Source organism: Leptonychotes weddellii, chromosome 4 (genome assembly GCF_054177405.1).
Source record: "Leptonychotes weddellii isolate Sample4059 chromosome 4, ASM5417740v2, whole genome shotgun sequence".
NCBI classification, from domain to species: Eukaryota; Metazoa; Chordata; class Mammalia; order Carnivora; family Phocidae; genus Leptonychotes; species Leptonychotes weddellii.
Genome location: NC_138372.1, coordinates 14,731,133 through 14,756,220, shown reverse-complemented (window position 1 = coordinate 14,756,220; position 25,088 = coordinate 14,731,133). Strand labels below are relative to the sequence as shown.

Sequence of the window (25,088 nt, the reverse complement as noted above, 5' to 3'; positions counted from 1 at the left end):
TAGATCAATGGAAAAGAACAGAGAGCCCAGAAATGGACCCTCAACTCTATGGTCAACTATTCTTTGACAAAGCAGGAAAGAATGTCCAATGGAAAAAAGACAGTCTCTTCAACAAATGGTGTTGGGAAAACTAGAGAGCCACATGCAAAAGAACGAAAAGATTTTATTTATTTATTTGACAGAGAGAGCGAGCACAAGCAGGGGCAGCAGGAGCAGGAGAAGCAGGCTCCCCGCTAAGCAAGGAGTCCGATGCGGGACTTGATTCCAGGACCCTGGAATCACGACCTGAGCCAAAGGCAGGTGCTTAACCATCTGAGCCACCCAGGTGCCCCACACCAAGAAGTTTCTAATGTGCCTTTCCTCCTCACGGTTCCCTTAGTCTGTAATGCTGCCTTTTTTTCTCTCCTGGCTAAGTTCTACTCATCTTTTAAAGATGTGCTTAGAAATAACCTCTTATGGTAAGCCTTTTCCCAAGTACCGCAAACCTTTAGAATTAACCTCTTCTGGTAAGCCTTTTTCCAAGTACTGCAAACCTTCCAAGGCTGGGAAGGGTATCTTTGTGTTTCTACCGCTCTCCCCTCACCCACCCCCAATGGCGGGGACCACGTCTTATCTTCGTCACGTTTTCAGCAAATATTTGTCTAATGACTAGCACACTTTAAGCATCAAGTCCAAGGTTACCCAGCTGGTAAACTGCTGTGTCAGAAATCAGTGCTTAGACCCTGGAGGGCTCTCATTCAAATGTAAAGTCCTCAAAAACCTTCCCTCTAGCAGTGCCCTTAACAGTTTGGAAAAACATTTTGGTGAGGCTAGTCTTTATATCCTGGGGCGGGACTTGTAAAAAGGTAATGTTCCTAAACCCGGGAACTAGAGAGGAGCTTCAGGAAAGGACCAAGAAGTCATCAAAAGGCGATACCAGCAGTGAGGTGGGTCAGCCAGCTGCAACGAAGACCTTCACAGCCCCGGAAACCCCACCCAGGAACACTCCCCCCAAAAAACCCCTCCACTTCGAGGACTACAAATCCCAGCATGCCTAGCATCCAGTGAGCGACAGCAAGGAACGCACGCCGGGACACGTAGTCCAGTTCTAGTTCAGGAAAAGCCCAGAACGTCCCGTGACGTCAGGAAGGCTCGGGAAAGAAGTCGGAACCGGTCCAGGCTCAAGTTTAATCATCCTCTAGAGAGCCGACCGTGGTTTTTTTTGGTGACCCGGTTTCAGGTCCTACCCCGCAGTCCAGCAGCCCTATGGTGTGCGTTGAGTAGCTTCTCGCGTGACTCAAGGTTAAAGGGGAAGTACCAGAAAGCAAGAATAGGCAGGCTTCTGCCCTCGAGGCGCCGACTTGTTAGGCTAGTGGTACGCAGGATGCTAGCCTAGCCAGGAGCTGAGACGCTGCTACCCCAGCAGCGCCGGTGAGGACGTGGCAACACCATCCCGAATAGCCGCTTCCCTTTTCTCCGTCAGTCGGGCTAGAGGCGCGGGGAGGCGCAAAGGCTGCTGGGAACGCGCATGCGCTCACAGCGACGGGGAGTACACCTCCAACGTCTGCGGGCGCGGGGGGTGTCGGGTGTCGGCGGCGGCGCTTTGCGGCGGGTCGTGCGGGTCGGGCGCGGGCGGGCGGGCGCGGCGGCAGTGGCGCGCACAGGTGATTGACTGGCCAGCTGGCTGAGGAATCGCCTGGTCCCCATTGCTGGCAGGTGGCGGAGCCCATTTGGGCGGCGGCAGCAGCAGCAGCGGCAGCAGCGACGGCCCGGCTTGGGAGGCGCTTCTCGGGCCAAGGCCATGGCCCCGCGGCTGCAGCTGGAGAAGGCGGCCTGGCGCTGGGCGGAGACGGTGCGGCCCGAGGAGGTGTCGCAGGAGCACATCGAGACCGCCTACCGCATCTGGCTGGAGCCCTGCATCCGCGGCGTGTGCAGGTGAGGCCCGCGCACCGGGTCTTGCGCCCCCCCCTCGCTTCGGACCTTGGAAAACTGGACTGGGGGCCGGGGGTCATGTTGGGGGAAAGAGGACGGCGGCCAGCTGTGTGCATCTAGCAGGCGCAGAGAGGAGCAAGGTGGAGGCTTCCTCCTTAACGCATCTGGGCGACCTGAGCAACGCAGCCATCCCGGGCTCGCTGCACGGAGGTGATGCTGCTGAAAGCCCTTTAGAAAAGGTTCTGGGTTCTTATCTAGAAGATGGCGGTGGAAATGGTTGACGGCAGGAGCTGAGAGCTTAGCAAACGTTGTTGGTTGTATCTTGGCCACGGCTCGGCTTTTTCCATTGTAGAAAGGGAACTTCGTCGAAGTGAGTTTCATCACAGTGTATCTTTTATTACTGTTGACGGTGAAAACTTGGTCATCTTAATATTAGTTTTGGATAGGGCAGATTTAGGAAAACGTATAGTTAGCCTACGTCATCGGTATCCTTCACCCCCAGTTGACCTCCCGTCTCTTGTTCATCTGTTTTAGCCTTTGGGGGGGGGTGGTCGTTGCGACTGCGCCACTTTACCAGGTACGAAGTTTGAGCTGTGTAAATTCTGTCCTTCACTTTTGCTTAGCCCTTGAACCTTGCCTTTCCTTTTAGTTCGAATTCTTAGGCATTGTTCTTACCTCTTATATTTTTCCACCTTTTAACGCGGGAACTATAGTTTTTGTTCTGGAATGTTGTTGAATTGACTTGGCCAAGCCGGGCATGCTCAGTAGCCATACTTTAGCAAGCATTTAGTAAAGGCTTTCTGGAGTTTTTACACTCCGCGGCGGGATCCGGAAGGAATGGAAGTCAAGGTCTCTGCTTTGGAATTAAAGTCGAGTTTCAGAAGTGATTCAAGTTAGGGAGCTTTAAGCAAACGAATAATTCCAAGCTCTGGGCGTCTGGCTCACAAGGAGGACACATCGACTACCAACCGTAAGTATTGGAATGACAGTAGTCTGTGTATAATTAGATTCAAGAGTAACCAAAAAAAAAAAAAAAACTTTGTTATAGTTCTGATTTTAACACAAGTAAAGGAGTAGAAATTGGCTGGGATCGCTGTAAGGGTAATGTCCTAGAGTTTAAAGTTGCAATTGCAAGGTTTGTATCCAAGCAGGGTTTTTTTTCCCGCCTGGCATCGAAATAAAAGTCACATATCGTATGATTCACTCGTTTAACATGTACTGTCCAGTGTTTTTTTTGTTCGTGTATTCACAGGGTTGTTCAGCTATCACCACTATCTGATTTTAGGACATTTTTTGCCCCTTCCCCTCCTACGCTCTTTAGCCGTTAGATTGACACTCGGTCCTCCCCTGTACACCACCACTCCAAGCTCCAAGCAACCACTGGTCAACTTTCTGCCTCCTAATTTGCCTATCTTGGACATTTTATGCAAATAGAATCATAAAACAGGTGGACTTTTATGATTTTTTTCACTTAATGTAATGTTTTCAAGGGTCATCTGCATTCTAGCATGTGTTGGTATTTAATTTCATTTTAAAATGTGTGTAAAATATGCAACAAATTTATTTTAAAGTATCCAATTAAGTGGCATTAAATACCTTTATAAGTGGTACACCCGTCACCATTGTCTAATTCTAGGGCTTTTCCATCACCTTAAAAGAGACTCCATATCCTTTTAAACAGTCACTTCCCATTTTCCCCTCATACCACCCCCAGCAACCACTGATCTTTCTGTCTCTGTGGATTCTTCTATTAATATTTCACATAAATGGAATCCTACAATATGTAGCCTTTTTTGTCTGGTTTTCATGTAACATATTTTGCAGTGTCTTACATGTTGTAGCATTGATCAGTAGTTTATTCCTTTTTGTGGCTGAATAATAGACCAGTGTTTGGATATATACCATATTTTATCTACTCATCAGTTGATGGACTTAAAAAATCTGCCCCCCAGGGGCTCCTGGGTGGCTCAGTCGTTAAGCGTCTGCCTTCGGCTCAGGTCATGATCCCAGGGTCCTGGGATCGAGCCCCGCGTCGGGCTCTCCGCTCCGCGGGAAGCCTGCTTCTCCCTCTCCCGCTCCCCCTGCTTGTGTTCCCTCTCTCGCTGTGTCTCTCTCTGTCAAATAAATAAAATCTTAAAAAAAAAAAAATCTGCCCCCCAACTTTACTGAGGAACACTCGGCAAACAGAATTGCCTATATTTAAAGTGTAAAACATGGTGATTTGATATACACGTGGTGCAATGAGTGCTAAGATCAAGATAGTTGTTTTTTTTTTTTTTAAGATTTTGTTTGTTTGACAGAGGGGAGGGAGGGAGAGCACAAGCAGGGGGAATGGCAGGCAGAGGGGGAGAGAGAAGCAGGCTCACCCCTGAGTAGGGAGCCCGATACGGAGCTCCATCCCAGGACCCTGAGATCGTGACCTGAACCAAGGGCAGATGCTTAACCGACTGAACCACCCCAAGATCAAGGTAGTTAAACACATCTGTCACCTCACATAGTTAACTTGATGAGCATTTTTGTTATATCCACTTTCTGGCTATTGGGCTGCTGTGAACAGTTGGCTACAAGTTTTTGTTAGAATACATGTTTTCAGTTCTTTCGGGTGTCTACCTGGAGTGAAATTGCTGGGTCATGGTAATTATGTTTAACTGAGGAACTGCCACACTGCTTTCTACAGCTGCTGTGCTGTTCGTTTTACATTCCCACCAGGAACGCGTGAGGGTTTCAGTTTCTCTCCATCCTTGCCAGCACATGCTACTTTCTGTTTGTCATCCCAGTGAATTTTTTTTTTTTTTTAAGATTTTATTTACTGGGGCGCCTGGGTGGCTCAGTTGGTTGGGCGACTGCCTTCGGCTCAGGTCATGGTCCTGGAGTCCTGGGATCGAGTCCCGCGTCGGGCTCCCTGCTCGGCGGGGAGTCTGCTTCTCCCTCTCCCGCTCCCCCCTCTTGTGCTCTTTCTCTCTCTCACTGTCTCTGTCAAATAAATAAATAAAATCTTTAAAAAAAAAAAAGATTTTATTTATTTATTTGACAGAGACAGTGAGAGAGGGAACACAAGCAGGGGGAGTGGGAGAGGGAGAAGCAGGCTTCCCACTGAGCAGGGAGTCTGACGCGGGACTCGATCCCAGGATCCTGGGATCATGACCTGAGCTGAAGGCAGACACTTAATAACTGAGCCACCCAGGCGCCCCCTCCCAGTCAATTTGAAGTGCCATCTAATTGTGTTTTTGGTTTGCATTTTCCTAATGACTAATGAATTGAACATCTTTTTGTGTGTTGGCTGTTTCTCATTTTTTTTTAAATTGCCAAATATTCCGTTTTATGTATGTAGTTTCCACATTTGTATATCAATTCATCAGTTGATGGACATTTGGATTGTTTCCACTTTTTGGCTACTATGAATAATGCAGCCAAGAATATTTGTGTAGGGGGCGCCTGGGTGGCTCAGTTGGTTAAGCGACTGCCTTCAGCTCAGGTCATGATCCTGGAGTCCCGGGATCGAGTCCCGCATCGGGCTCCCTGCTCGGCAGGGAGTCTGCTTCTCCCTCTGACCCTCCTCCCTCTCGTGCTCTCTGTCTCTCATTCTCTCTGTCTCAAATAAATGAATAAAATCTTTAAAAAAAAAAAAAAGAATATTTGTGTAGGGGTTTCTGTGTGAATATATTCATTTATCTTGGGTATATCTGTAGGAGTGGAATTGCTGGGTCATAAAACTATGTTTAACATTTTGAGGAACTGACAGATTATTTTCCAAAGTGACTGTGCTGTTTTTTTTTTTTTTTTAAAGATTTTTTATTTATTTATTTGAGAGAGAGAGAATGAGAGAGAGCACATGAGAGGGGTTAGGGTCAGAGGGAGAAGCAGACTCCCTGCCGAGCAGGGAGCCCGATGGGGGACTCGATCCAGGGACTCCAGGATCATGACCTGAGCCGAAGGCAGTTGCTTAACCAACTGAGCCACCCAGGTGCCCTGTGCTGTTTTACATACAATGTATGAAGATTCCAATTTCTCCCCATCCTTGCTCTTGTTTCTTTTTTCTTAAAGCCATGCTATTGGGTGTAAGTGGTATCTCATTGTGGTCTTTTTTTTTTTTTTTAAAGATTTTATTTATTTATTTGAGAGAGAGATAATGAGAGAGAGCACATGAGAGGGGGAAGGGTCAGAGGGAGAAGCAGACTCCCCGCCGAGCAGGGAGCCCGATGCGGGACTCGATCCAGGGACTCCAGGACCATGACCTGAGCCGAAGGCAGTTGCTTAACCAACTGAGCCACCCAGGCGCCCTCTCATTGTGGTCTTGATTTGCATTTCCCTGCTGACTATAAAGTTCAGCATCTTTCAGGTGCTTCTTGGCCTCCCGTGTATTTTTGGAGAAATGTCTGTTAATGTCCTTTGCCCGTTTTAAAATAGGGTGGTTTTTGTATTATTGAGTTGTAAGAGTTCTTTATATGTTGGATACAAATTCCTTATATTTGTAAATATTCTCATTTCTATGGGTCGTGTTTTCGTATTTTTTTTTTAAAGATTTTATTTGACAGCAAGAGACACAGCGAGAGAGGGAACACAAGCAGGGGGAGTGGGAGAGGGAGAAGCAGGCTTCCCGCCGAGCAGGGAGCCCGATGTGGGGCTCGATCCCAGGGCCCTGGGATCACGACCTGAGCCGAAGGCAGACACTCAACGACTGAGCCACCCAGGCACCCTGTGTTTTCATATTTTTGATGGTACTGTTTGTAGTAGAAAAGGTTTTAATTTTATGTAGTCCAAACTTTTGTTTTTTGTGGTGTGGGTTTTTTTTTTGTTTGTTTTTGTTTTTGGTTGCTTGTGCTTTTGAGACCATGCATAATCTGAGGTCCAAGCAATTTTTATCAATATACTTTTTTAATCAATATACTTTTTTATACTTTACATACACAATTGTTATGAGATTCTGGAGCTGAGAGGTGTTTAGTTCTTCTCAAAGAGTAAATGAATCAAGACTATTTACATTTCTGAAACTGCTCGGTAAAGTCATGGTGAAAGCAACCTGTACCTATACCTACAGAGTTCTGCAAATATTATGTATAATCTTAATTCTTAAAAGCAGAGTTGTTGCTAACAACAAGGGTAATAGTTAAGTAAGTTCCTTGGAGTAAATTGGTTGGGAAGGAGATGTGCATTTTTCATTTTGATCCATGTTGCTAAATTACCCACCAGAATGATGGTTCCAGTTTACAATCCTACTGTGTAAGAATGTCTTGTTTCCTCATACCATTGCCAACACAATATGGGGGAGGGGAGAGGCATAGGGAGAGAGAATTTTTTTAAAGATTTTATTTGTAAATCTTTATATTTTTAAAGATTTTATTTATTTATCAGAGAGAGCGTGTGTGAGGGAGCACAAGCAGGGGGAGTGGCAGGCAGAGGGAGAGGGAGAAGCAGGCTCCCCGCTGAGCAGGGAGCCTGATGCAGGACTGAAGCCCAGGACCCTGGGATCATGACCTGAGCCAAAATTGAGTCAAAATCTTAACTGACTGAGCCACCCAGGTGCCCCTTAATCACACTTTTTGATCTGATAGGTCTCATATGTTAATTTGTTTCTTTTTGTGATAGTTAAAATTTTGATATGAAAATTTCAGTCTGGACTTGGGAGTACGATGTCTCTTTTGTTGTCATTAGAGAAACAGTACCAATAACTTAAAAAATTAAAGCGTCACAGAAATGTAACACATTCTAGAAAGTCAGTATCATGCTAGTTGACTTCTCATAGCTCTAGTCCAAAACCCTTGTGAGGGCTGCGAGGCCTCACTCTGAAGCTTCCTTCATCCAGCTGTTCTTCATTGATGATGTTCAGGGGCAATGCCTTTCTCAGCTGTTTCATGTTTCCTCACTTTAGCAGTATTGGTCCCTTGAGCCTGACCCTCAGGGCAAGTTAGGGGACCTGCTTTTTAATTAAAAAAAAAAAACTTAATGCAAATTTTATAAAATTTTTCAAAGATTTATTTGAGAGAGAGTGTGCCTGTGTGCAAGGGGAGGGGCAGAGGTAGAGGGAGAACCTCCAGCGGACTCCCCCTCCTCCCCCCAGCAGAACCTGACACTCCCCCGCACCCTCACCCCTGGCTTCCGGGGACCAGTCTCCAGCCCACAACCCTGAGATCACGACGTGAGCCAAAAACCAAGAGTCATTAGCTCAAATGATTGAGCCACCCAGGTGCCCCTTAATGCAAATTTTAAACATACATAGTAAGCAGAGAGGATGGTACCATGAATCCCCCCCTTACCCACCTTTAACAGTTGTTGACTGATGAATGATCACTTCTTTTATTCTTATCGCCTGTTCTTTTATTACTTGACACAACTTTAATCTAAAAATTGCCAATTTTATGCATCTTAATTGGTTTAAATAGGTGTTTTATGTTCCATGACACTTGGGTCCTTATCTATCCTTGTTTATGGTTACGTATTTTTCTGCTGTCTAACATTTTAACATTCAGAATACTTAGTTCTTAATTTTTGTGCAAAGTCAAAGCCCCTCCTTAATCTCAGACTAACTAACCATTGTTAAAACTGTATATTGTTTTTTTCTTTCTGTATGTCTTTTAGATTCAAATATTTGAGTACCTGTTGTATATCTTACTGGAGTAAACATTCATTCATTTAGTCAACAAATAATTTTGGCACCTACTATGTGGTTGGTGTAGTATTCTTGAGTGGCTCTGGGATAAAGCCCCAGAAGATGAAGTTCCTTCGTGTGCCATACATTTTACAGAAAAGGCAGAATATAATCAATGTAATTGTTATTTTAGAAAAAAGGGGAGAAATGTCACACTGCATACTTTCTGCAATTTGTTTTTATTTGATAATACACTTTTTTCCATATTAGTGCATCTAGAAAATTTACCTTATTCTTTTTAATAGGTATGTAATATTTCATTGTGTAGAGGTTGATGTGTTATAATTTAACCAGTTCCCTGTTGATGGACTTTTGGGTTCTCAGTTTTTGATACTATACAGATAGTGTTTCTGTGATCATATGTATCTTGGTTGAGTGAATGTTTCACTTAGGTTGCAAGATGAGAAAGAGAAAAAGGGTACGATGACCATTTAAAATTTTGATAGGTGGTAAAAGGCCATACTGTAAACACTGCATTCTATGCTCAACCTGTTTCCCACCCTAGGCATTCTTATTTCAAACATCAACTTTAATAGTGAAAGATAGCATGTTATTTTCATATGCCCTTTTTTTGTTGTTGTTGTTAGTGGCATTGAGCATCTGTTTATATATGTTGGCCATTTGTATTTCTCCTGTGAATTGTGTGTCCTGGATTGGTGACCATTTTCTGATTTTCAAGAGCTTATTGAATATTTCTGCTGAAGATCCTTTTCCTCATTTTTTTTTGTTTTTGTTTTTTTCTTTTGGTACATTAAAACTCACTTATATGTGGTCAAATTTATCAATGTTTTTCTTTATGGTTTCTGAATTTCCAGTTTCCAAGATTATAGAAATATACACTCATGTTTTTAGTATTGATGGTTTCATTTTACGTATTCAGTCTTTGTCCTTTACAGTCTAGTTTGATTTAGGGAGTGAGATTGGGATCCAGCTTTATTTTACTTTTTAACCAAATGGCTACTCAGGTTTTTTAAACCATTTATTGAATAATCTAGTCTTCTCTCACTAGTTAAAAAGGTCACATTTATTATATGACAAATTATATGTACTGGGGTTTCTTTCTTTTTATTTATTTATTTATTTATTTATTTATTTTATTTTTAAAGATTTTATTTATTTATTTGACAGAGAGATAGAGAGAGAACACAAGTAGGCAGAGGGAGAGGGAGAAGCAGGCTCCCCGCAGAGCGGGGAGCCCGATGCGGGACTCCATCCCAGGACGCTGGGATCATGACCTGAGCCGAAGGCAGACGCTTAACCGAATTTCTACTTTTATTTTTTTTATTTCTCTTATTAATTTGACTCATTATCTCTATTACGATCACAGTTCCAATTAATATTTTTAGAATATCTGATAAGGTAAGACCCTTCTTAATTCCTCTTAGAATTTTTCTAGTGTTCTTACTTAATTAAAATTTAATTTTTTCATAAATAAAATCTTAAAAAAAAAATGCCTGCCTGCGTGGATCAGTTGGTTAAGCGACTGCCTTCGGCTCAGGTCATGATCCTGGATTCCCAGGATCAAGCCCCGCATGGCGCTCCCTGCTCAGCAGGGAATCGGCTTCTCCCTCTGACCCTCCCCAACTCATGCTCTCTCTCTTTCTCTCTCAAATAAATAAAATCTTTAAAAAAAAAATAAAATGTATTTTTTTACATACAGAAAAGTATACAAATCATAACATTACACACGGTAAATTATCACAAGGGGAACATATCTATGTATCTATCACCAAGATTAAAATGTTGCGGGCGCCTAGGTGGCTCAGTTGGTTGGGCGACTGCCTTCGGCTCAGGTCATGATCCTGGAGTCCCGGGATCGAGTCCCGCATCGGGCTCCCTGCTCGGCAGGGAGTCTGCTTCTCCCTCTGACCCTAACCCCTCTCATGTGCTCTCTCTCATTCTCTCTCTCTCAAATAAATAAATAAAATCTTTAAAAAAAAAAAAAGATTAAAATGTTGCTAGCATCCAGAACACACCCATCTTTCATTTACTGCCTCTTACTGGTCATTAACATCTTCCTCAAAAGTAACCACTACCCTTACTTTAGACACCACAGATTATTTTGCCTATATGGAACTTTGGATACAATTAATTATACATTGTAGTTCATCCTGTGTCTAGTTTCTTTTGCTCAGGATTAGGTGATTTGTCCACATTGTGGGTAGCAGTAGTGTGTTCATTTTTACTGCTGTGCAGTATTTCATTGTGTTACAGTATACTTGATCCTTTCTGCTGGTAATAGTCATTTGGAATTTTTCCAGTATTTGGCTGTTAGGAATAAAGCTGCAGTGAACATGCTTGTACGTATCTTTTGGTACCATATATATAAATTTTTTCCCATATATATACATTTTTGATAAAAGAAGACTTGCTGGGTCATAAATGTTTATTTAGCTTATTAGATAATGCCGGACTGTTTTCCAAAATGATTGTATCACATTCGACTCTCCTGAGTACTATGTGAGAGTTCATTTTTACATATCCTCACCATAATCAGTTTAATTTTAGCCATTATGATGGATGTGTTGTGGTATCTCATTGTGGTTTTAATTTGCATTTCTTAAAAGGCCAGTGAAATTGACCTTTTTATATTCAAGTATTTACATATCCTCCAGTGAGATACTTAGTTGAATTTTTTTAAGCCTCGTTGAAATTTTTTTTTAATTAAAAAAAATTTTTTTTTTAAGATTTTATGTATTTATTTGATAGACGGCGAGAGAGGGAACACAAGCAGGGCGAGTGGGAGAGGGAGGAGCAGGCCTCAATCCCAGGACCCTGGGATCGTGACCTGAGCTGAAGACAGACGCTTAACGACTGAGCCACCCAGGCGCGCCCCTCATTGAAATTTTTTTTTAATTTATTTTTTAAAGATTTTATTTTTTTTAAAGATTTTATTTATTTATTTGAGAGAGCGAGAATGAGAGAGAGTACATGAGAGGGGGGAGGGTCAGAGGGAGAAGCAGGCTCCTCGCTGAGCAGGGAGCCCGATGCGGGACTCGATCCCGGGACTCCAGGATCATGACCTGAGCTGAAGGCAGTTGCTTAACCAACTGAGCCACCCAGGCGCCCCTAAAGATTTTATTTTTAAGTAATCTCTACACCCAACATGGGGCTCAGCTTAGAACCCTGATCAAAAGTCGTGCTCTACTGACTGAGCCAACCAGGTGCCCCACCTTATTCTCTTAATAGCATCTTTTGATGAACAGAAGTACTAATTTCAGTTTAGTCCAATTTATCAATATTTTTCTTAAGAGTTGTTGCTTTTTGCATGTGTTCTGTGTAAGAAATCTTCACCTTCCCCCAGGTCCTACAGATATTATCCTCTACAAAGCTGTATTGTTTTTCAAAATGAGATCTACAGTCCACCTGGAATTGATTACCTTTATTTTATTCTTGTCATTTGGGAAGTAAGGGCCTGGAAGAATTTAAGGGTTTCCTGTTCTCTGTGACCTTAGCAATGTAGAAGAGTGTTGGACTGCTAGTGGTAAAGATCTTTGATGATAGAAAAAGTAGTGATTCCAAGGGAAGGGGAAGGACGTACATAGGGAAAAAAATAAAAATTAACCAAATGAGACTTTTCTTTTGAGAATCCTCTGTACCTCATACTTCTCTTGGCTTCCAAGGTAAAGACCTAATTATTAAGAAAAAGTTATTCTTACATTTTGGACAGTCTTAACAAAGAAATGGAATAGAAGAAAAAACTCATTTGTTCTAAAATTCTTTTGTTTTCTGTGTAATATTAAAAAAAATTCCTTTAACCTTTTTTTGGTAAAACTAATTGAAATTTAGAGTCCAGGATGGCACAGGATGCTTTTCTTGTGGCTTTATTATACATCCACTGATGTGCACTCCAATTTGAGAAGTACGGATAAGCTAAAATGAAATGTAGTTACATTGGGCTTCTAAGGAGTCTGAGCTCACTGCTGACTTGAACTCATCTCAAATAAAAGCCACCACCCAGAGAACAAGATTGTAATATTTTCATATAATTCCTTTTGATTTTTCTGCATATACGTAAGAACAATGCCATCATGTTGTTATGTGCATTTTTTTTTTAAGATTTTATTTATTTGACACAGACAGCGAGAGAGGGAACACAAGTAGGGGGAGTGGGAGAGGGAGAAGCAGACTCCCCGCAGAGCAGGGAGCCCGATGCGGGCCTGATCCCAGGACCCTGGGGTCATGACCTGAGCCGAAGGAAGATGCTCAACAACTGAGCCACCCAGGTGCCCCTGTTATGTGCATTTTGAAAAGGTACTTTTTTTTTTTAAGATTTTATTTATTTGCGAGAGAGAGAATGAGAGACAGAGAGCATGAGAGGGGGGAGGGTCAAGAGGGAGAAGCAGACTCCCTGCTGAGTAGGGAGCCCGATGTGGGACTCCATCCCGGGACTCCAGGATCATGGCCTGAGCCGAAGGCAGTCGCTTAACCAACTGAGCCACCCAGGCGCCCTTGAAAAGGTACTTTTTAACTTAATACTAAGAATGTGTCCCCAGGGCACTTTTATACTTTTATACTTTTATAAAGTACGAATTTCTAATCAATGCATATATTCCATTTTACATGCCCCAGATTTAACTGTTTTCCTGTTGGGCATTTGCCTGCCTCCCTTTTTCTCCCCTGCTCCTTTTCTTGAGCTCTTTTTTGTTACGCTCTTTCTGAGCATCCGTATAAGTGTCTACTTTATTTTCTTAGAATAAAGATTGTAAAAGTTACATGAACATTTTTTATAAGATTTTATTTATTTGAGAGAGAGCGTAGATGTGTGGGAGGAAGAGAGAATCTGAAGGTTTCACGCTAAGCTCAGAGCCTGATGTGGGGCTCAATCCCACGACCGTGACATACCAGAACCTGAGCCGAAAGCAAGAGTTGGACACCCAACCGACTGAGCCACCCAGGTGCCCCCAAAGTTAGATGAACATTCTTAAGGTTTTTATATTTTTCCCACCATCTGTGTATAGTACCTGAACATCCCTGTCACTCTGTGTCCTTGCCATTGAGTATGAAATTTTTTTTTTTAAGATTTTATTTATTTATTTGACAGATACACAGCAAGAGAGGGAACACAAGCAGGGGGAGTGGGAGAGGGAGAAGCAGGCCTCCTGCGGAGCAGGGAGCCCGATGCAGGGCTCAATCCCAGGACCCTGGGATCATGACCTGAGCCGAAGGCAGACGCTTAACGACTGAGCCACCCAGGCGCCCCTGGAAGGTCTATTTTCAAACGTGAAGCCATTATTTCCTAGATTGTATAAAGCCTGAGAAATGTTTCAAATCATCCTCCTTGGAGAACTAAGTTCCACTGTAGGAGGGGGAAAAATTTTTCGAAATTTTAATGGTTAAATAAGCCTATCCACATAGGGAAAGACTTTTGACTTTCCAGTTAGCACCTCTGTCCTGCCTCCCAGCATTTTTCCTTTAATACCAATTTGGGGGATATCCTATTAGAAAGTAGATTCATAGTATTTCTGAGTTTGCTCACTTTTTAAATCCCTTTTGCTTGGCTAATCCCTTTCTCTAATAGAAGTTTGAATTTCAGGCCAACTGATTTAATATTCTATTTACAAGAGTATTTGGTATATGATCATTTTTATAGGGTGTAGTTTTTTTTTTTTTAAGATTTTATTTATTTATTTGACAGAGAGAGACACATTGAGAGAAGAGCACAGGCAGGGGGAGTGGAGGGGGGAGAGGCAGGCTTCCCGCTGAGCGGGGAGCCCGATGCGGGGCTCGATCCCAGGACCCTGGGACCATGACCTGAGCCGAAGGCAGACGCTTAACGACTGAGCCACCCAGGCGCCCCTATAGGGTGTAGTTTTTTAATCCCAATTTGGTGGGGCATAACTTTTGAGGTCTGGAAAAAGGAAGATATTTCACTTTTACTAGGTGGCAGAGCCTCAAAGGTTGATTGAATTCTGAAACTTAAAAAATATATAATTTTTTTAATATCCAATAAACTATGTAAAGGATTGTCAGTGCTTTAGGACGGCTTCCATCCATGATATTTAACATAAAGTTGGTGTTGAATTTTATTGACTTTGTCTGTTGCTGCTCAAACTTTTTTTGCCTAAGACTTCTATATTTATGTCGGAGAAATCCTAGAAGAGGGACATACATGCCAAGGGACTTGTTTTTTTGGCTGTTTTGTTTTTATTTTTGCTTATATCTTGCATGTCTAATACCTGAGACCTTGATACAATAATACCATGAACAAAAACACTAGTTTTCAGTCATTAGAACCTAGAGTTCAGATTATCTTGTTTCTCTTTTATTTTCACTGCATCAGGAAAATAAGTGCTTTAGTAATTTAAGTAAACAAGTTTCTTCTTCAATAAAAATTTAAAGTAAAATAATTTTATGTGAATAGTTGATAGTCATATAGTTTAAATAGGAAAATGATTTTCATTTTTATTTGCATATTTTTGTTAGGAAAATGATTTTTAGAAAGTATACATTGAGAATGCGCATTCCCATGGCTGCCCGCATCATCCCATTCTTCCACATCCTCTGTAAGGAACAACCTTCATTACTTTCAGATTATTTCAGTGTTTGTGTACATAAAAGCAAACAGACATTTTCTTACTCCTTCCCTTTCTATACAATGTAGCATACCGCATACACTGTTCTATACCTTTAGAGATTTCTGTATCAGTAATTAAAAGCTTCCTAGGTTTTTTTTAAGAAGTCAAAAGCTTTAAGCAAAATTGAGGTAAAAGTATGTACGTGGAAATGTTCCTGTTCATTCAGATTTTTTCAGTAGACTTTATTTTATTGTTGTATTTTGTATTTAGGGGCGTCTGCTTTTTTGTTTTTGTTTTTAAGTAGGCTCCTTGCCCAGTGTGGGGCTTGAACTCCCGACCCCAAGATCAAGAGTCACATGCTCTACCGACTGAGCCAGCCAGGTGCCCCCTAGGCTTTATTTCTTAGAAATTTTAGGGTCACAGCAAAATTGAGTAGTATAGAGACTTCCTGTGTACCTCCTGCCCCTGCACATGCCTAGTCTCCCCCACTATCAGTGTTCCCCACCAGAAGGTTACATTTATGTGTGTGTGTGTGTGTGTGTTTTAAGGTTGTATTTATTTGACAGACACAGCAAGAGAGGGAACACAAGCAGGGGGAATGGGAGAGGGAGAAGCAGGGAGCCCGATGTGGGGCTCGATCCCAGGACTCTGGGATCATGACCTGAGCCAAAGGCAGACGCTTAATGACTGAGCTACCCAGGTGCCCCTTGTTTGTTTCTTTTTTTTTTAGATTATTTATTTATTTTAGAGAGAGGGAGAGAGAGCCCACCAGATCGCTGTTGGGGAGAGCGGCAGAGGGGGAGAGAATCTCAAGCAGACTCCCCGCTGAGTTCGACACTCAACCCACCCAGGCACTCCCAGAGGAGTGCCTTTGAACCTCCGTTCACACCTCATTATCACCCAATGTCTGTGGTTTTGTTTTTTAAGTTTAGGTTGGTTTTTTCTTTCTTTCTCGCCAACCCCCCCCCCACCCCGCCCAATTTGGCGCTCAAACTCACAACCCCAAGATCAAGAGCCACATGGCCTACCCACTGACCAGCCCGGCGCCCCAGTTTTGTTTCGTTTTTTAGTACTGGGGGAAAAAGTGGCATTTGGTAGTATTCCATTCTTTCCTGCTGGATATTAGTTTTTTGTTTTTTTAATTCCAGTTAGTTAACATACAGTGTAATATTAGTTTCAGGTGTACAGTATAGTGAAATAAATGCACTCAGTAATCCCCATCACCTATTTAACCTAACCCGTTCTCCCCCCCCCCTTCCAGTAACCAACACAGTGTCTAGTTTACATTAGGGTTTGCTCTTCTTGGTGGTGTGTGTGTACATTCTGTGGGTTTGGACAAATGGATAATGACATACATCCACTAATATAGTAGCATGGAATAGTTTCACTGGTGAAAAGTCCTCTGCCCTGCCTATTCATCCTTCCCTCCTTCCTGACATCCCCCAACTATACTTTTTACTCTCTCCATAGTTTTGCATTTTCCAAAATGTAATACAGTTAGAAATAGTACATAGCCATTTCACACTGGCTTCTTTGAATTACTTGTATGCAGTTAAGCTTTTTTTTTCATGACTTGATAGCTCATTTCTTTTTAGTGCTATATAATATGTCATTGGCTGTACTATAGTTTATTTGTTCTTTATCACCTACTTATCCTCTGTCACCTATTTATCACCTACTTAAGGATTTCTTAGTTATATCAGAGTTTTGGCAATTAAGTGTAGAGCTGCTTTGTAAATATTTGCATGCAGGCTTTTGTGTGGACATTTTTTCCACCCCTTTAGATACATACCTAGGAGCACAATGAGCATGATTGTTGTATTGTATGGCATAAGAGTATGTTTAATATTTTTTTACACAAAGTATTTTATTGTATGATGCTGCCATGTATATAAAATAATTACCCTTGTGAAGTAGAAATTTATGAACATTCAGAGACGCAGAAGTTAAGGACTGACAAAAGTAGAAGTTTGTATATATGGCATGTGTTATAAGGATTAGCTTTTTTAAATAATATTTTAAAACTATTTTATTATTTGAGAGAGAGCAAGGGTGAGAGAGCACAAGCAGGGGGAGAGGCAGAAAGAGAGGGAGAAGCAGGTTTCCTGTTGAGTAGGGAGCCTCCCAGAACCCTGGGATCATGACCTGTTCCAAAGGCACACCCTTAACCGACTGAGCCACCCAGGAGCCCCTAGGAATAAGCTTTTGTACAGACTTCAAATTTAGTTCTCCTTTGAATATTCACTGGTTCATGAAAAGTGGTTTATAAAACCATCCAAAGATTTGTTTTATTACAAAAAGCAACAGATGTTCTGGGGTCTGAAGGGATTCGTACATGAAGACACACCAGGTAGTAGGGTGTTGTGTTGGGCATTCTGCAGACAGAATTGTTTCACATCTGCAGCTGCCTGGGAAACCTTCATGCGGTTGAGCCTGGTTGGAAGGCTTCCAGCTGGAGCTTTTTTTTTTTTTTTTAAAGATTTTATTTATTTATTTGAGAGAGAGAATGAGATAGAGAGAGCATGAGAGGGAGGAGGGTCAGAGGGAGAAGCAGACTCCCTGCCGAGCAGGGAGCCCGATGCGGGACTCGATCCCGGGACTCCAGGATCATGACCTGAGCCGAAGGCAGTCACCTAACCAACTGAGCCACCCAGGCGCCCCCAGCCGGAGCTTTTGAACCACTTTCTTCATAGTGGTGGTGCTGGAGGAACCAGATACGGTGCTCCCAGGAGTGGGGCAGGTTCATCCGTGTGTGCATCAGTAGGGTCGTGGGTCGGCGGGGCCAGACGGTGGGGCAGCCAAGAGTATGTTTAATTTTGTAAAACGGAACAAAACACCAGTCTTGCGAAGTGGCTGTATCATTTTGCATTCCTACCAGCGATGAGAATTCCTGTTGATCACCTCCTCACCAGCATTGGGTATGATCAGAGTTCTGGGTTTTGGCCGTTGTAAGTGTGTGGTAGAATTGCATTGGTGTTTTTTTTTTTTTTTTAAAGATTTTATTTATTTATTTGAGAGAGAGAATGAGATAGAGAGAGAGCATGAGACCGGGGAGGGTCAGAGGGAGAAGCAGACTCCCTGGTGAGCAGGGAGCCCGATGCGGGACTCGATCCCGGGACTCCAGGATCATCACCCGAGCCGAAGGCAGTCGCCTAAGCAACTGAGCCACCCAGGCGCCGAATTGCATTGGTGTTTTAATGTGCATTTCCTTGCTGACATATGACAGGGAGCATCTTTTCATATGCTTATGTCTTTGGTGCTGTGTCTGTTAAGGTCTTTGGCCCATTTTTTTTTTTTTTTTAAAGATTTTATTTATTTATTTGAGAGAGAGAGAGAATGAGAGACAGAGAGCATGAGAGGGAGGAGGGTCAGAGAGAGAAGCAGACTCCCCGCCGAGCAGGGAGCCCGATGCGGGACTCGATCCCGGGACTCCAGGATCATGACCTGAGCCGAAGGCAGTCGCCTAACCAACTGAGCCACCCAGGCGCCCTTTTGGCCCATTTTTTGAAATGAGGTTATTTTTGAGTTTTTTTTGTTTTTGTTTTTTTTTAAGATTTTATTTATTTATCTGAGAGAGAGAATGGGAGACAGAGAGCATGAGAGGGGAACGGTCAGAGGGAGAAGCAGACTCCCCGCCAAGCAGGGAGCCCGATGCAGGACTCGATCCCGGAACTCTGGGATCATGACCTGAGCCGAAGGCAGTTGCTCAACCAACTGAGCCACCCAGGCGCCCTTATTTTTGAGTTTTAAGAGTTCTTTGTATATTTTGAATAACAGTCCTTTATCAGGTGTCTTTTGCACATTATTCTCCAAGTCTGAGGCTTGTCTTTATATTCTCTTGACAGTGTCTTTAATTGCAGAAATTTTAATTTTAATGAAGTCCAGCTTATCAGTTCTTATTTTCATGGATCATGTAGTGGTGATGTATTCAAAAAGTCATCACCAAACCCAAGGTCATCTAGATTTTTCTCCTAAGTTATCTTTGAGGAGTTTTATTGTTTTGTGTTGTTTTATATTTAGGTCTGTGATCCATTTTGAGTTAGCTTTTGTGAAGGGAGTTCACTAAGTTTTTTTTAAGATTTAACTTATTTATTTGAGACACAGAGATAGAGAGAGAGCACGTGAGCAGGGGGAGAGGCAGAGGGAGAGGGAGAAGCAGGCTCCCCGCTGAGCCAGGAGCCTGATGTGGGGCTTGATCCCAGGACTCTGGGATCATGACCTGAGCCGAAGGCAGACGCTTAACCATCTGAGCCACCCAGGCACCCCGGGAGTTCACTAAATTTTGATATGTAATCACCACCCTAATCAATAGACATTTCCATCATCCCAGAAAGTTCCTTCATATTCTCTTCTACCTAGTTCCCATTTCCCTTTGGTAATCACTATTCTGATTTCTTTCTACATAGATTAGTTGTGTCTGTTCTTGAACTTTGTATTAATGGACTCCTCAGCTCCATTACTTTTTTGTGTCTGGATTCTTTTGCTCAACATCATATTTTTGAGAATCACCCATGTTGCATGTGTCAGTAGTTTTTTGAGGGAGGGGGCCTGAGTAGTATTCTATTTTTGAGGGAGGGGGCCTGAGTAGTATTCTATGATATGAGTTAATCCTAATGTGTTTATTTTATTTTATTTATTTATTTTTTTAAAGATTTTATTTATTTATTTGAGACAGAGAGAATGAGAGAGAGAGAGCACATGAGAGGGGGGAGGGTCAGAGGCAGAAGCAGGCTTCCTGCCGAGCAGGGAGCCCGATGTGGGACTCGATCCAGGGACTCCAGGATCATGACCTGAGCCGAAGGCAGTCGCTTAACCAACTGAGCCACCCAGGCGCCCCTAATGTGTTTATTTTATTAATGGACATTTGGATCATTGACAGTTTTTAACTGTTTAAGTAAAAATTGCCTATAAACTTTCATGTATAGTCTGGATTTTTGCATCCATCTCTCTTGGGTCCCCAGTTTTTTTTTTTTTTTTAAGAGTGGAGGTGAGGGGACTCCTCCTAGTCACTTGGATATCTGCCACTTGGTAATAGCTACCGTTTGAAACACTGTCAGTTCCTCTGGATGGTTTCAGTGCCAGCAGTTAAATGCATGCCTTAGAATTACATGCATTCTGCTCACAAGTCATTGCCCAGAGCTTATTTCTCAGTCCCACCAAAGATCAGAAAGTATCTAGAAGGAGAGAGGAATGGTAGGTAAACTGCTCTGGTGGTTACCATACAAGGTGTTTCTGTCTACTTTCATTTTGTGTTCCTCTTACAGCAGAGATAGAGCGTTAGGGCCATTTGTATCTTTTTGAACTTCCTGTTACGTCATTTCTCCATTTTTATATTTTTAGTTTCGTTATCAATTTGTAGGAATTCTTTGTGAGATTTTTGTGTGTGTGTGTGACATGAGTTGGAAAACTTTTTTTCAGTTATTCTTTTTTGGCTTTGCTTATCAATTTGCTATGCAGAAAGTTTTTGAGATTGATTAATGTAACTTTTTCTTTTATGGCTTCTGAATTTTGAATCCTAGAAAGGTCATTCTCATACGAAGATCATAAAGAGATTTGTTGATGTTTTCTGTGTTGTTATGATTTCAGTAAACATTTACATTTCATTTAGAATGTGTACTGAAGTATAATGTTAAGTGTGAGTCCAATTCGATCTTTCAGATAGCTTCCTGGTTGTCCCAACCACCATTTATTAGAAGTCCTGTCTTTACTTCCACTGATGTGAATTGAATGCCTTTATTGAATACTAAATTACCATATGTATTTGGGTCTGTTTCTGAGCTTTTTATTCTATTATGCTGTTTTGGGTTTTCAGAAAATACTTATTTTTAAGTAGGTTCCACGCCCAGTGTTCAGCTTGAACTCATGACCCTGGGATCAAGAGTCGGATGCTCTACCTACTGAGCCAGTGAGGTGCCCTCTATTGCTGCTTTGATTTGGGGGATGTCACCTTATTATTCAGTATCTAATAGGGCTTAATTTCCCTCCTGATTATCTTTTTAGGAGTTTCATTTTTGAATTTTTGCTATATTCCATGCTCTGCTTGATTTAATAAAATTCTTCTAATTGTTGTACAAAACTTAGAATCCGTGAAGATGCACCATGTGTATCCCAAGGCTGAGAATAATGGGAGTTTGAGAAGTGTGTTGTGATTTTTATTTTATTTTTTTTAGATTTTATTTATTTATTTGACAGAGAGAGAGATGGCAAGGGAGGGAACACAAGCAGGTTGAGTGGAAGAGGGAGAAGCAGGCTTCCTGTGGAGCAGGGAGCCCGATGCGGAGCTCGATCCCAGGACTCTGGGATCATGACCTGAGCCGAAGGCAGATGCTTAACGACTGAGCCATTAGGCACCCCTGGTTTTGTGTGTGTTTTTTGACAGGCAGGAGCTAGTACCTTGAGGTTCTCCCCACCCCATTCTCAATTTCAAATCATGATGATGGAGAAGGGGCTCTCTTCCTTTGGCGACCTTTGGAACTCTGCTTGGACATTGAGCTGTGCTTTGTAAAAGATTTTTTGACATTGTTTTAATAGTTAATTTGCTTTGGGGATTTTTTTTGCAACCTACTCTAAGAAATTGAAAACTTTGGATCAAAGTGCTTATTTTATTTATATTTACTTATTTAAAAAATATTTATTTGTCAGAGAGAGAGATTGCACAGGCAGAGGGAGAAGCAGGCTCCCTGCTGAGCAACGGCCCAATGTGGGGCTCGATCCCAGGACCCTGAGATCATGACCTGAGCCAAAGGCAGATGCTTAACTGACTGAGCCACCTAGCTGTCCCCAAAGTGCTTATTTTAATACTGCCAAATGTTTCATAGCAAGCTTGCATCTTAGAAGGATGAAAGAGAGAAACTTTTGGTGAAAGATCTAACCTTGAGACCCTCTCAGAGGAAAAAGCTGCTGTAGAGTCAGTCACCCCACCTCAGAATGGTAACTGCACTTTACAAAATATGGTGAGCTAGGATCCTGTTGCCTTATCTGTCCTGTTCACTGCGTGCTGATTTTCTCTTGGATCCTTTTGGCCAGAATTCAGAATTTCAAATGAAATCAAGTTGTTAGATGAATGAACATTTTATGAAATTCTAGATGTGAGTACTCTCAAAGCATTTATTTGTGATTTCCATTTTTCCTTTAAAAGAAATTTTAAGTGCAACTGCATTCATAAAAACCTGATTTCTTTTTTCCCCTCACCACACAAAAAATGATCAGTGACAAGTACTGTTGATTTGACTTCTTACCTGAACTAGCATCTTACATTTCCAATCCTCATTTCTTATCTTTTCTACTATAACAACATCCCCTTTAAATTTCTCTTACTGGTCTCTCTCTCTCTCACACACACACACACGAGAAAAGTCAAGACTTATACTTTGAAAAATACCTTAGAGGCTTAAAACTTGTCTTATTAAGAAGCAGGAGGAGCTTTACAGGAACGGTGTTAATTGACAAAGCAAAATGTGGGAGATCTTCAGGTGATTCTTACAAGGCACTTCGGTTGAGAAGCATAATTAGGGGATCTTTCTAAAGTGAAAATATGATTATTTTTCTTTTTTTCTTTAGATTTTATTTATTTATTTGAGAGCAAGAGAGAAATAGCGAGAGAGAGCATGAGCGGGGAGGAGAGGGAGAAGCAGGCTTCCTGTGGAGCAGGGAACCCAATGCGGGGCTCAATCCCAGGACTCTGGGATCATTACCCGAGCCAAAGGCAGATGCTTAACTGACTGAGCCACCCAGGTGCCCTGCAATTATTTTTCTTTTAAAAACCTTATACTGGCCCCTTGTTGCTCCCTGGATGAAGTCCAAGCTCTTCTCAGGGTATTTGCGGTGTTGTGTGAGCTGATGGAGCCCCTGACTTCTGCAGCCTCCTCGGCCTTCCCACCTTTCTCTCGGCACAGCCACGGGCTGTGCTGAGCTGCCGGTGGCAGGAAGACTTCCTTCCCTCTTGGAGCATGGCAGGGGAGCCTGCATCGATTTCCCCCAGCTTGCTCTTCTAGCCGTTGTGTCCAGGAGCTCTCTGCCCCGAATGCTGTTTAGTTTCCCTCCCACGCGGACTGACTTCCTGAGCGCCCTTGGAGACTTTCACCTTACAGCACAGCCTCCCTTCCTGCGGGATCTCTGCTGCGGAGTCCCGTGCTTGATGCCACCACCGCATTTATATCTCTGAAGCTCTCCTTTAACTGTCACCTCCTGGGCCGCGAGCCCTAGTTTGATGCCTAGGACTTGGTCTTTCATTTCAGTATTCTCAGGTCCTGTAATTATCTGGGCATCTCTGTGACAGCATGTGTCACCCTGTGAAGTCTGGTTGCTTTTATGAGATGGTAGGTTTGGGTTATATAAAATGATAGTGTTTACTGTTACTCCCGTGGATGGTGACCTTTCTAGTGGACATTTATTGTTGGTGGTTTGAAACCTCCATGCAGCAGCTCTCTGAGCATCCAGACTGGTCCCAGTCACTGGCTCTTCCACCTTGTTTGTGTTAACTTCTGCTCTCATGAGAGGTTAGAGAAGCAGAATGGTCCTACTGCCACACATATTACTCAGATGTTTTCATAAACACGAGTTTCTAAGGGGATTCAAATTAACTGAATTAAAAATATAAAGTATCTGTTGATTTGCCGGTTTGGTGTTCCTGGAATTTGTGATAACTAAAAACTGGGATAAATATGGTTTGAGGCTGGTTTTTGTTTGTTTTGTTTTTTGTTTTAAGTAAACTGTACCCCACATAGGGGCCTCAAACTACCAACCCGCGATCAAGAGTCGTATGTTATACCGGCTGAGCCAGCCAAGGACCCCAGAGGCTAGTTTTTTAAAATATTGATTAATCAATCTATCTATCTAAACATTTAATGATATAAATTCCCCTCTAACCACTAATTTAGCTGCATCTCACAACTTTTGGTACGTTTTATTAATTTCAGAGTATTTTCTAATTTCCCTTGTGATTTCTTTTTTTTTAAAGATTTTATTTATTTATTTGAGAGAGAGAGAATGAGAGACAGAGAGCATGAGAGGGAAGAGGGTCAGAGGGAGAAGCAGACTCCCCGCTGAGCAGGGAGCCCGATGTGGGACTCGATCCCGGGACTCCAGGATCATGACCTGAGCTGAAGGCAGTCACTTAACCAACTGAGCCACCCAGGCGCCCCGTGATTTCTTTTTTCTTTCTTTTTTTTTTTTTTTTAAGATTTTATTTATTTTTTAGAGAGCGAGCGAGAGAGAAACAGCATGAGAGGGGAGAGGGTCAGAGGGAGAAGCAGGCTCCCCGCTGAGCCGGGAGCCCGATGCGGGACTCGATCCCGGGACTCCAAGATCATGACCTGAGCCAAAGGCAGTTGCTTAACCATCTGAGCCACCCAGGCGCCCGTGATTTCTTTTTTCAAAAACTTTTTGCAAAAAATATAAAAACATCACTCTCTCCCCCTTAGCAAAATTAGAGTCATAATGGATAACTTTGTATCCTGTTTATTTAGAATTCTGTCTTGAACAAGGTCACACGTCTCAAGGTATTCCTTAAAAGAATTTTAATGGCTGCATAGTATTCCATCATGTCACTGTACCACACTTTAACATTGTCCCTGTGGTTGGGCAGGTAGCTTGTTTCTAAACAGTTTTCTGTTATAAACAACACTGACGATTTTCCTGCAATTGGGCAGGTAGCTTGTTTCTAAGTAGTGATGATTATCTCTGAAAGTGTTTGTTGACATCTATGTTTGCTTAGGATACATTCTTTAAAATGGTGGTTCCGGGTCTAAGGATATGGAGACCAGTAAGTCGTTGTTATATATGTAATCAAATTGTTTTTCAGAAAGTTTGTGATGCATTAGGCAAAGCTTCGGTGGAGTCAGATCTTCACTCGAAGCAGGAAAGAAAGTTAGCATGCCTGGGCTGTCTGTGTGAAATGATGTTCCTAAGAGCAAGAAACTAAAGATTATGAGGAAAAGCAAAGGAATAGCTCTTTAAATGACTACTCTGGGTGGGAGCTCCACCCCCTTGCCCGTTCAAATAATTTTTTTTTT

At 42.4% G+C, this 25,088-nt stretch overlaps 1 protein-coding gene and 1 long non-coding RNA gene across 5 annotated transcripts in view; both read left to right on the top strand.

The window, feature by feature from the left end:
• The first annotated feature begins 1,611 nt into the window (after positions 1 to 1,611).
• Positions 1,612 to 25,088, top strand: part of USP48 (ubiquitin specific peptidase 48) — a 95,300-nt gene continuing 71,823 nt past the window's right edge. For 3 of the 4 annotated variants that reach the window (XM_081817686.1, XM_081817685.1, XM_081817684.1), the window contains exon 1: positions 1,612 to 1,914. In XM_081817686.1, coding sequence (XP_081673812.1) covers positions 1,781 to 1,914 — 134 coding nt within the window. In that variant the 5' untranslated portion in view covers positions 1,612 to 1,780. The remainder of the gene's footprint in view (positions 1,915 to 25,088) is intronic. The other variant, XM_081817683.1, reaches the window with a different exon arrangement.
• On the top strand, positions 10,193 to 10,950 carry LOC145721195 (uncharacterized). Its single transcript, XR_014144711.1, has 2 exons — positions 10,193 to 10,314; positions 10,527 to 10,950. It is a non-coding gene; the product is annotated as an uncharacterized LOC145721195 (long non-coding RNA).